Here is a 13372-nt window from a genome sequence, read left to right as displayed (position 1 = left end):
CACCGCCAGGGATCTGATCCACATGGCGCGGCAGACCTCTCCTGACCCTCCCGCTGCTCCCCTCAGCAGTGTACTTTGTCAATCTGCCTGTTCTGCTTCACACTCTGTCTCTGGTGAATCTTCTCACCAACCACACCTCTGGCCTATACCCCAGTTCTGTAAGCATAAATAAATATATCTTTAAAAAACAAAAACAAAAACAAAAAACAACAAAGAACAAGTTTACTAGCCAAGGAGGCACTTCTTCCGATGCCATTTCTAACTCATGAGAGATTCTCCACTGCTCTCAGACCTGCATTTTGGGTTTCATTCATGCTATGGGCTCCTGGGATATTTTTTCTTGCTCTCTATACAAGACAATTATTTGCCTGACCTTACATGGCCATTCCCCAAAATTTCACTTATTTTACACTTCAATCCACTTTACATATTTTTACCACTAAACATGCATATTCATTGATTGTTCTCTTTAACAGACATTTAACATAAACTAATTGTGTGCTTCATTTTTCTAAGGTTGAATAAAATGGACAAAGCCCCTTTTATAGTGTTTATAGTTATCTTAGAAGGTGAATGATTTACCAGTAAATAATTCATTAAGTGGCAAGGACAGATGCTGTGAGTTAACTAAAATAGAGTCCTAAGATGCCTAGGTCAGATAAGAGAAGAAGTCGAGAGTAGTAGAGTAGGATTGAGAGAAATCTGCTACTAGGTTATGCTGAGACTTAACTGTTTGTATGCCACCAAGGGAAACATCAGGACCCCCAAACTTGTATACTCTAAGGAAGTCCAGCTACCCATGCACACAAAGACAAAACAGATGCTTACTGTGAAAGAACTTTAAAAGAATTAATGTATATATAGAGAGAAGAGAATAAAAGATTGCAGTTTTCCCATAAAATAGCAAGGTTACCTACCTTATTAAAGAGAGTATAGGAAATGAGGATAAACATAGTCAGGGCCCCCATAAAATCATCACAAGCAATTTGGAGTCAATTTTAGAGGGGTGGGAAGCCATTTCTATGCAAATATTCTTTTGTAGACTTCTGTCTCTCTTGCCTGAGGTCATTTACTTTTCTGAAAGTGATTAGAAAAAATAAGGTGCCTACTTCTTAAATTGTTGGGTTTGGTGGGGATCGGCCTACAAACCAACTTTCTCTCTTAAGGAAGACAGAGCTCCTTAGTCTCCTTTCTCTTCAGGTTTCAAGGCCTATCTTTCTTTCCTACATCCCTCTTGCCACCACTTTCTGTGAAGTGTTGTCAGGTATATCTGATCTTGGCACAAAAGGAATGGGTGCTGGTTTCTAAACTTAGGGTTTCATTTTTGTTTGGCAAGGATATTATCCTGGAGGGTCACTGCATCAGAAACATTTCATACATACATCAGTTCCACCAAGGGGAGAAGAGGGCCATTTTCTTTCAGTTTGCATCCACACCAGAACAAAACTTTGTAAGGTATCTTACGCTGAGTAATCTGACAGATTTTAAGCACAGCTCTGAAGTGAGTCTATGACAGATGACATATAAGTTCTTCAGACTTTCATAGTTTCAGCAGTCACAAAGGAAAACAGACTTTGTTTTAAATTCAGATCAAAACTTAATGCAGAATTTAAAAGACAAGTTGGCTTTGAGGCTGAATGCACACGGTACAATTAATTCAACCCTGTAAAACCTCTTTCATCTTGTCTGTAGACATTGGCTGAGGCAGGCAAAACCCTCTGTCTGTTCAAATATGTCTCTTAGTAGGATACTGACTGAGGCTTACCTCTTTTTTCCTTGCCTTTTATATTCTTACTAAACTTGTCTTTCTATATCTGTCTCTGTATCATTCCTACAGGAGCTAAAACCAAACCACCTTTATCCCTAGCAAATTAACTAACTTCAAAGAGCTTTTTTTTTTTTCCTTTACTTTGTTCATTGGAAATTGTAATTAATCTGAGAGCTAATAGGTGAGAGCTATTGATTTTAACCCCTAAATACACTTTCATATTTTCCACCAGATTCATCTGAGGTATATATTTCCAAAGTCATGCAAAAAGTTTTCTTGGAGATAAATGAAGATGGCAGTGAAGCTGCAGCATCAACTGGTAGGACAAATGACTTCACAATAAGTTAGGAGGAAACACTAGAGGAATGTATGTTATGGTAATGATGTTTTTGCAGTACTGTGATCTTTTCATTTTCTGCTGTCCAGTTTACTAAAGGAAGAAAAAGCAATTGATTGTATAAGTTGTTCATGCATCTCTGCAGCCACAGCATAAGGTAGATGCAAAGGGAAAACTTAATTAGGAATTGGGGCCCATCTACTGATACTTGCTTGATTTTAAATTAAACTACTTGGCAGAAGACAATGCCCATGTGGAACACTTTAGGTTCACACATGAAATTATTGCATTTAGGAATGCTTCATCTTCAGCAATTGTATTATTTTCCCTTTCTTACTATATCCAGTTAGTCCAATGATTAGAATTTATTGTCATACTTACTTCGTCACTGCCTGTTAAGCCACATAGCTAAGTGTAAAAGCTGTAAAGATTTTGAAATTCCTCTGGCCAGTACACAACCTAAGATAATTCAATAATCATTAAATTTGAAGATGGTATTGAAACTCTAACATTTTCTTAAATTTCTCTAAGTGATTCCTGTGTGCAGGCAAGTTTGAAAACCAGTGCTCCACAGTGGGTTTCAACCTGTTCTTCCTATTACAATATCAGCATTGTTTGGGAATATGTTGAAAATGTAACTTAGGCCCAACTCCCAGACCTCATGAATTAAAATCTGCATTTGCAACACCTCTAGGGGATTTGTATACATGGTGAACTTCCTATATGGTATGTATAGTTTCTCAAACAATTGGCATTTTGAAGTGTCTATTATGTGTATATGTATACTTAGAAATAATTGGAGAAAAGACTTACATTTAGTTAGAACTGGAAAAAAGAACTTTAATGAACACATGGTAATTCTATTTGAATTTTTCTAGTTATTTGGGTTTTCATCATTATGTAAAATGTATGTGTCCTTTAAACTGTTTTGAAAATATTTATAAATTTATAAATATATAAATATTAATTCTTGACTAATTTGTAATTGTCAATGGATTTTGATATTTGATCAGGACATTCCGGCTTTTGCCCTCCACTGAAAGACTTTATTTATTAGTTCAAGGAACTTAAATTCCAGGGGATAGCTGTTTCTGTCTCTGGGAGAAATTTAAAGGTTGCTCTTGCATGGGATAGCTGGTCCATGTAGACAAATTTTTCAGCTGTCTTTACATAAAACTGAAGCATCCTTATACATCATTGGGTCATCTGTTCATTATATTGGTAAAGAAAGAGACCCAGAAATGTGAAGTGACTTGTTTGTGGTCAGACTATTAATTGATGGCATTTTTAACAGAAATCAGTTTCCTAAAATCAAGTTTACAGTTATTTCTGTTGTTACCTACTGCCTTTCATATTAAATCTAGAGTTCTCTAAAAGTAGGAACAAGATTAGGGAAGGTAGGCTGAATCATCATTGGTCCTAATGTATTATACCTCAGCGCAGTCAGCATAAGTGTTTTGACCTATAAGCAAAACACTGAAGTAACTTGTAGTTACTTAAGAATGAAAAAAAAGCTAAAGTATTGGCCCAAATGAGAATAGGAGTGATAGTGACTCTGTTTTTCTGATTTGCCTCATTAACTGAGATATGAGTCTGTATCTATTGGTAACTAGGGCAGCGTAGTCCTGGTACTCCAGATAAGCAAATATTCCATATTTTATGTTACTAAGGTTATGTTTGAAGGGGAATCAGTACATGCCCTCCCCAAATTCCATTTTGGCAGATGGGTTATTTTAAGCTTAGGCAATTTAGAAATAGCAGGTACAAAAAGAACACTCTACCCTCCCACTATATGACTAAAATAGGACCAGAATATCTTTTCTAAAGCTGTCTCTCTTCCCCAATCCCAAACCAGGAGGAGGAGAACAGCTTTTGTCATAGGAGATGCAGGTGGACACTGAGATGAGCCTGCATAATAGATTTTAGAGTAACTCTCATCTACCATTAGTTTCCTCCATTGATTTACCATCTGACCATATACCAGCTAAAACTCACACACTTTTTGTTAAATTCTATATAAAGTCTCAGCCCAACCACTTAATTGTATATTCACTTTTTTTTTTTCCTGTGAATCCTACCAAATAGATATCATTTTCAACTCATTTATCTTTGGTCAGATTATTTTTCAGACTGCAGTTACAGAACATAAAACAATAGAATATATGTTTTCTTTCCCCACTTGTTTTTCAATTCTATTCACCCATGTTGTATTTATTAAATTATTATTCATGGATATGTTAGAATTCATAAAATCATTGAATTACTGTTAATGAAAATGTGTGAACTGAGTGAAGTTATTTAGTCTAGAAAGAAGAAATCCAGCCATTTAAATTTACCTACACTAAATATTGAAAGGTTTCACAATGGAGCAACATGGTACAAATGAACATAGGAGATAGTTTCTAACACAACAAATCTAGGCTTCTAATCTTGTAATAAAAACCATACTCTCATTGCTTCCCGACCTTTTGGCTAAGATCAAGCGCTGTATAAGTTCTTATCAGTTTAAAAACCACAGGCCAAATCCTTAAATGTTCTGAGATTTAAAAAATGAAAGGGGGCCCTCCCTGGTGGTGCAACAGGTTGGAGCACTGCACTGTGAAGCTAAGCCAAGACAATGGCCACTTCAATGCTAGTTGGATCCCAGCCCTAGCCAGAGGTGATCCACATGGCATGGCAGAACTCTCCTATCTCACTCACTGCTCCCCTCAGCAGTGTACTTCAAAGATCTGTTTTTGTTTCTGGTGAATTTTCTTCCCCCACCCCTGCACCTCTGGCCTGTACTCCATTTCTGTATGAATAAATAAATAATTTTTTAAAAAAGATTTATTTATTTATGCATACAGAACTTGGGTACAGGCCAGAGGTGCAGGGGCGGTGAGAGGAGAGCAGAGGCAGAGTGGGGAGCAGAACAGGCCGACTGACGAAGTACACTGCTGAGGGGAGCAGCGGGCGTCAGGAGAGGTCTGCCACACCCTGTGGTCACCCCGGGGCAAGCGGGGATAGAACTCATGCGGAAGTGGCTTTAGCTTCTTAGTGCTGTGTCTTAACCCGCTGCACCACCAGGTAGGGCCTAAATAAAAATCTTAAAATATCAAAGTGAAATGGAGATGTGATTACCACAAGTTTGAAAAGTAGAAATAAAATGCAAACAATTCTGAATAGGATTAAGAGTTAAAGCCTTATAATAATCTATCATATATTGTAAATTAAAATGAGCAGAAAATTACTGTTTAAAAATATGAAATTGTTCAGTTGTTTCCGCTTCTGCTAAGTTGTATATAGTTTCTGGCTCTCCTCATTTTTTAAAAAGCTTTATTTATTTATATGTACAAGAACTAGGGTACAGGCCAGAGGTGGGGTGGTGGTGATAGGATTCACTACAGGCAGAACAGGGAGCAGAATAGGCAGATGTAATGAAATACACTGCTGAGGGGAGCAGAGGGCAAGACAGGAGTCCTCTGCTGTGCCACGTGAGTCACCTCCCTGGCTGGGGATCAAACTCTTGGTGCAGTGACTGCAGAGAACTTCATAGTGCTGCACTTTACTCGTTTTGCCGCCAGGGAGGGCCCTTGCTTTCCTCCTCATGGAGCTTAAATGTGAAATTGGAATTATGGCATAATGGTCCAATATTTATTCTGCTTTTTGTTTTTTAAATTTATTGCATATTTCTCTGTATTTAGAAATGGGTTACTTCCACATATTAGCTCTTTAAAAATGACCTTTCCAAACTGTAAAATGTATTACAAATATATATCTTTTGATGTAAACACCCAAATAACTGTTTTCTCTATTTCCTAGGTATGAACATCCCTGCAATCATGAGTTTGCCTCGAAACCAGTTTATAGCAAATCATCCATTTTTGTTTATTATAAAGAATAAATCAACAGGTACTTTTTTTTTTAAATTTGGGTGAATTTCTTAAGAAGTTGCAAATAACTGTTACTTGCTATTATTTATCTGCAGCCATTTTTCTTTCAGTGGATGTATGTTCCTATATAATATATATATATTATATATATTATATTTTGCTTAACTATTTTATGTGTTTATCTCTAAAGCTGATGAGATTCTAATAGGCTGGATATTTATTTAGTAAATACATAGAAATCCAGAGAGAGGTTATGTAATTTGCCTTAAGTCATGTATGACTTTAATCATATTGGACAGTTTTCAAGAATAATTGGAAAGTTTCAGAATGGAAGCAGGCACTGTTTGTGAAATCTACTCTTTATGGTGCAACACCAGGAATGGCTAATAGCAATTATAGCCCTGTGAAAGGTTTCAGATATAAGTTGCAAAAGAATAAGGACTAAAGATGATGGGGTCTGTGAGTGGGGTCCTTGGTCCCTCTAAGAAAGAATTCAGCAAATTTTCTTAGTCAGCAGCATACAAAAACTTTGTTAAAATATGTCAACAACCAAAAAAGAAGCAAAGTGGGGGAAATACAAAAGTAGGTGTAAAAATGATGTTTAAGTGAAAACCAGTTCACATCTAGTGATGAATTCTTCTTGGTATAAATCTTATGAGATCCAGAAAAAAAAAATGCATTTGCATAGAAACAAAGAAATACTTCTTCAAGTGCAAGAAATATATTTTTAAAAGGGAAGATTTATTAGGAAAAAGACAGGGAAAATATATCTGCATAGACAAAATGAGCAAAAGGTGCGTTTTGCCAGAATCAGGTTCTCCTTGTCTGGCGGGATCCATTCCTTTATGGGATTTTATTTTTTGTGGCGTTTATTGCCTTGGGATCTGTTAAAATTGTTAGTTGGGGCCTTCCTGGTGGCACAGATGTTAACGTCTCAACACTATCAAGCGATCTCCAGCTCCTGAGGCATGAGTTTGATTCCAGGGCAGGAACTAACCCAAATGGCACAACAGACTTCTCATTGTTCGCCCACGCTTCCCTCAGTAGTGTATTTGAGTAAATCTGCCAGTTCTGCTCCCTACTGTCTCTGTTGAATTTTCACATAACACTCCCCACCCCTGCACTGCTGGCCAACACTCCAGTTCTTCTATGCATAAATAAATGAAAATATATCTTGGAAAAGATGATAATCGTCTCTGTCCCACACCCAGTCCCTGCAAAACTCCATATTCAGCTTAACAAATCATTTCTTCCACCACCTCAGGTTAACATCTACTTCTTTTTCCATCACACTCCTCTTGATCACATCTAGCCCCAAATATTTTGGGGGCTCTCGGGTGAGACCATCTTCTATAATACTTTAGGCAGGAAATGAGTAAAGCTGTCTCTATCTAGAGCATGGAATATGGTCTTTCTAATTCTAGCCTGAGATGGCTACTTCTGGAAGGAGGTATAGAAAGGATCCATTGGGTGGCATGTTTGGGCTAGCTTATGTTTAACAGCCTCTAAACAATAAGAGATACCTTTAAGAATGAAGTCGAATATGTTAAGCCCAAAGTGAGAAATAGGGTCTCAGCTAAGGGTCTAAGGAAAAAGATAGTATTCATGGGAGGGCCACATTTTAGATCCCCTAAACCCCGGAGAGTGACATTCTATGCTCCCCTTGTGTGGTAGTAAGGTTAGCTATTATGTTTAAACTCATGGTAGAATTTTTAAAATTTGTTGGCAGGGAAGGGGGAAAAGGGTAAGCAGAAATTAAAGGAAGATAAAATTGTTGTGACAGTGTTTAATGTCAGGGTTGCCCCTCACTTATTTTCTGGGTGTCCATTCTGACTATGGTCAGAAGTCTTATGTTACCTTTTGAAGGGGTATCTTAGGTAGCAAGACCACTGGACTACAACATTCCTGCTGAGTAAGTAGGGGAGCAGATTATTATTATTATTTTCATTGCAAAAGGAAAGGGATTGTACTACAATTATAGCTTCTGAGTAGGAAAGAGGGATGAAACACAATTTCAAAAATGAACAATTTGTGAAAGATAAAGAAAGAGGATAAATAGCAAATACAGAAGTGGTAGTGAATTGAGTTGACTTTTGATAATGTCAACAAGTGGGAATGCAGATTGTCTGCGTAGATGTCTTTTTTCCCATAAGGCATCCATCACTTTCAAACAGGTGTGGCAGAGCTGCTGAGTGGCAGATCATTCTTTGTGATTGGTCAAACCCAGAGTTCAGGGTTACGTCAAAGCAAATTGCTTATAGCCAGTCAGCACTGTGGGTCACAGCCCTGTTAACTTGCTTGTCTACTGTTATTTCACCTCTTCTGAACCATTTTCACCTCCCTGCCCCGCCACTCATCAAGGAGGCCTCTCAGCATGACACACTCTATTTCAATGTATTTATTTCTGATTTTCAAGTCGTCTCCCCCATTTCCCCCACCATCCCAGTAATACTTTTTCTCTGAGTAGATCTTTCTGTGCCTATCAAAAAGTGAAACCAGGAATGTGGAGAGTGGGGAATATTTCCGTAAGGTTATATTTAGGATTCTGCAGGAGTCATGATGCCTGTGTCAGGATTGTAAAACTCTGGAGGATGGAAATAATATCTCATTCATCTCATTGTTGAGCCCAGTATTTGGCAGAGTGCTATACAGATAATATCATTATTCCTAGAGCTGTACCACCACAGTTCACTGTGTTCTCCTCTGTTTTCGCCTCTCCCTTTCTCCCTCCTCTCCTGGATGCCTCATATCTACAGTCAGCTTTCAAGAACTGGCTTTAAAGTGTGTCTTATTCTGGCCTCAGCAATAAAAAGAGATACTCTCATGCCATTTGCCATAACACGGATGGAGTTCGAAGGGATTATGCTAAATGAGATAAGCTAAAAATAAAAACTAGATGATTTCACTTATATACAGGGTTTCAAGATATCAAACAATCCAGGATATAATCTCTTCTTTTCTAAAGAAAATATTGAAGAGATGCCAAGGCTGAACACCCACTGTTCATGTTTTTATTTGGCTCTTTGGACATCAGTTGAGAGTGAAATGTTGGTTTACCTGCATGCATTCAAGCTTACATAGCTGCTAAAATTCGCAGATAGCTTGTTCTCTCTCTCCTGCTTGACAGGAGGCCCCCAATATTGGGATATATCTGAGTTTTTTTTTTATTAAGCCTTCTTTAACTAATTATACTTTTAAAATGATGTATTTATTCATATATATTTTACATCTTTTTTTTTTTTTACATTGGTTGCTTTCTTTTCTCAGGTGTTGTGTCTTTTTTTTTTGGACTCAATAAAACTAATGTTGAATGACCTTTTTGAAAGTTTTATCATATAAACAATTCAACACCTTTAAATTTGTTGAGATTGCTCTAACAGAACTTCATTTTCAGCAGTGGATAAAATGTTAAAAGATATTCTGAGCATGTTATTTGATCTATATTTCTTTAACCTTTGGATAACTCTAATTTCTCACAATTAACATGTAATTATTAAGTATAAAGAATAGAAATAAAGTTACAGTGGGTTTCAATGCACAAAGAAATAATAGCATTTAGAATAATGATGTTTGGCACTGTTTTCCAAGTTGATGGCCAAGGGCATGCAATATATCTCTGTTAGACAGCAGTGAAAATTTGAAACCCAAAATAATCTACTTATTTATTTAGTTGTTATTATGCTTAAGTATCAAAACATTATGGAAATTGCCACTATTTTATGATCTTTATTCTAATAAGACTTTCTCAACTATGCCTAATCACCTAAAGTACTATTTAAAATGAATGATCACTTATTTATTGGAAATAAATTATTGCCATATAAACTGTGGAATTGGCTATTAGGACAAAACACATTCAGTGGTTTACTTTTTATCTCAAATGAACTAAAAAAATCATTGAGTTCAAAAAAGATGGTGATTTAGTATAGTCAAAATGGATTTGCTTCTTTATTATTGTTTTTTAAATTTTCATTTATTTTTTTTGTGTAGGAGAACTTGGGAATAGGCCAAAGATGCAGGGGTAGGGGCCAGAGGATTCACCAGAGACAGAGTGGGGAGCAGAACGTGTGGGTTGACGGAAATACACTGCTAATGGGAGAAGTAGGTGAGGTCTGCTGTGTCATATATGGGTCAGTTCCTTGGTTGGTGATCAAACTCATGCTGTAGTGGTGATAGACTTAATACCTGGATTACTAGGAAATTTCAGAATTTACATAAAATATAAAACATTCTTTTGACAATTTCTGAAGTATGAGATGAATGATTTTAGATCCAACACAACCAATTTCATTTTAGATTTATAATTTGTATTTTGTGCAAAATGTATGTATTATTCCTATTTTCCTATCAGTTTAATCTGATACTATATTCATTCAAAGATCTTAGTAAGCCAAGCTTCCAGGGTAATGAAGAACATTTTCTCCTGTTTTAGGTTGAAATTGTTAGCCATATTTAGAGAATTTCAGAAAAATATTGTGAAAAGTATTACATGATATGTGCCATTTCTAAGAAAGCATTGAATCATGATTTTGAAATTGAAAGTATTCTACACAAAATAACAATGTTTTCAATACTTTTGGTTGACAGAATAAGCAGAACACAAGATATTCATTAAATAATTTTTTACTTCTAGGCTATTAGTTTTCACTTTTCTGCTATACTTTAATATTAGAAATTAGAAGTTATCTCCACATAATGCAATAGTAAGTATACTGATCAAAGATGGGAGACATCTCTTTAGGAAGGGGGTATGAAAAGAAAAATGGCAACGATAATTTTTTTTTTTGCGCTAGCTTGCCTCTAAACCCATTGATATTAATAAGGGAAAATTTCATTAATCTGTCCAGCTTTTAGTGAGTAGGTGAGTACAGAAAGACTTACTTCTGTAAGTGCTTCTCCTTTCATATCATATCAATTTGAAAAGATTGGGACAAATGTAATACAATAATTACATTTATGTCTCACAGTTATTAATGTCCTGGATCTCTGAAGGTTTAAAATTTTAAACTTTTCCTTCAATTATGAGTTTCTACAAAAGTTACTTTAGAAATATCCTGCACTAACAATTCTGATAATCGATTTGATGCCATAGAATTATAATAAACAGAAGTCACTGATGATTGCTACTTAGACTAAATGTAATATACATGTGTGAAAATATCAGTGTTTCACCTATGCACCTAAAAAATAGGGCTATTTGTGGAGTAATTTTGTTGTTGGCTTTTTTCAGAATTATTTTAGAGTTTTTAAAATTTTTTTTAAAGATTTTTTCATTTATGCATACAGAACTGGGGTACAGGCCAGAGGTGCAGGGGCAGTGAGAGGATTCACCAGAGACGGGAGCAGAGCAGGCAGATCGAGGAAGTACACTGCTAAGGGGAGCAGTGGGAGGGTCAGGAGAGGTCTGCCACGCCATGTGGTCACCTCCGGGGCAGGCGGGATCGAACTCATGCGGAAGTGGCTTTAGCTTCTTAGTGCTGTGCTTTACCCCGCTGCACTATCAGGGAGGGCCCTATTTTTGAGATTTTTTAAAGCAAGTTATTATTGATTAAAATTACTCTAAAAAAGAAATATGCTGCTAGAAACTATGTCGATTATCATGTTATTGGCTTTCTGAGAGTATATCTGTCTTTGGTTTGGATTAAAAGTGGAGTTAATTGATAGAAGGGCTCTCATGTTGTCATTAAAGAAAACATTTTAATGTAATTTTCATTAGTTTTACAATTATGTAATTTTTGGGTCACTTTTGAAATTAATTTTTATTACATATGATTGAAAGCAACATAAGTTAGGCAACATTTATATGGTACATTCAAGTCTCTCCTTACCCAAATTGGATTTCGACACATCATTTTTTCCTGTTTTGTTCTTTAGCTTAGTTTCTTTTCATTTGCAAATACGGATTGGCTGGAAACAGGTGTTTGCATTTATGCTGTATAACATATCAATTTGGCAAGGAATTGAAAGCATTAGTAATATGGAAATACTGACGCTAGCATTAAGCTTTGATTCAAAACTATCGGAAATCTGAGTCTCCATATTTAGAACATCTGTTTGTCACTTTATTTTTGCTTTCCTATGAGAAGCAGGACTAACGAATTTTCCATGGCAAGCTGTTGTTGGTGTACATTACTTCATAAATTACCAGAAAATGATTAGTAATGATACAAATATGTATATTAGATAAAGAAGGTTGTTTGCTATTAGACATTGCTAATTTTTTTTAAAGATTGATTTATTTATGCATACAGAACTGGGGTACAGGCCAGAGTTGCAGGGGTGGTGAGTGGATTTACCAGAGGCAGAGTGAGGAGCAGAACAGGATGATCTTTGAAATACACTGCTGAAGGAGCAGCGGACGGGTCAAGAGAGGTGTGAGGTGCCATGTGGAACACCTCCGGGACAGGAGATGGAACTCATGCTGAAGTGACTTTAGCCTCTTAGTGCTATGCTTTAACCCAGTGTGCCACCAGGGAGAGCCCACCAATGTTTCTTATAGGAAAAATAAAAGCAAATGTCTCATTTAAATACATTTAAAAATAATTATTGTCTCTTTTTATCCCCAGAAATTCCTAAAGCATTCTTTTCTTTTTTCCCTAGAATCGATTTTGTTTATGGGAAGGGTGACAAATCCTGACACTGAAAAGATGAAGGGAAGAGATTTAGATTCACTGTAATTGAGCATCATAATCTCAAAATAAAAGACTATCCCTAGAAAACAGATTATATCAAAATATCACCATATTGAAAATATTTCTATATATCTAATTTCTGTTGTTAATTGTGCCTATATTAATGTGCATTAATTCATTATGCATGATGAATTGTACCAATGAAATAATAAATAAATGAAATTATTCTTTCTATGTGTCTGTTCTTTCTGTGTATTTTATAAGATTGGTATGAATTAAAGAGGGAGCTTACATAAAATATACAATTAAAAGTGTTAGAATAGCCTACCTAAAATACCTTAAATATTTTAAAGATCAATATCTCTACATTCCTAAAAAACTGTGTTATCTAACTTCCAGTTTAGCATTATTTAGAAGGCGAAATAAAGTCAAAATAATGTCTATGTGTTTGGTGCCTCTCTATTTAAGATATAGAAAAAAGCAAAACTCTTATTCAAAGGAATATGTAAACTCATATTTATTGAGCATTATTTATAATAACTAAATTATGAAAGCAATTTCAGTGCTTAATGACAGATTATGGAAGTGAGATATGTGTATACAAAGGAATATTACTCAGCTATATAAAAGATAAACTCTTTGCCATTTCTGATAACATGGATAGAACCTAAGGGGATTCTGTTTAGTGAAATAAACTGTAAGGATAAAGACAGTATCATTAGGTTTAGTTCATATGTAGACTATTCAGAAACGAAACAAAGAA

At 35.8% G+C, this 13372-nt stretch overlaps 1 protein-coding gene across 1 annotated transcript in view; it reads left to right on the top strand.

The window, feature by feature from the left end:
- SERPINI2 (serpin peptidase inhibitor, clade I (pancpin), member 2) overlaps positions 1-12774 on the top strand; it is a 45232-nt gene extending 32458 nt beyond the window's left edge. Inside the window, exons 6-8 of the mRNA XM_004674933.2 lie at positions 2001-2087; positions 5907-5996; positions 12578-12774. Of these exons, the coding sequence (XP_004674990.1) occupies positions 2001-2087; positions 5907-5996; positions 12578-12654 (254 nt within the window). The 3' untranslated portion in view covers positions 12655-12774. The remainder of the gene's footprint in view (positions 1-2000; positions 2088-5906; positions 5997-12577) is intronic.
- Positions 12775-13372: the final 598 nt, after the last annotated feature.

Source organism: Condylura cristata, unplaced genomic scaffold (assembly GCF_000260355.1).
Source record: "Condylura cristata isolate star-nosed mole 26May11 unplaced genomic scaffold, ConCri1.0 scaffold00003, whole genome shotgun sequence".
Classification (NCBI taxonomy): domain Eukaryota; kingdom Metazoa; phylum Chordata; class Mammalia; order Eulipotyphla; family Talpidae; genus Condylura; species Condylura cristata.
This window is presented reverse-complemented; position numbering and strand designations above follow the sequence as displayed.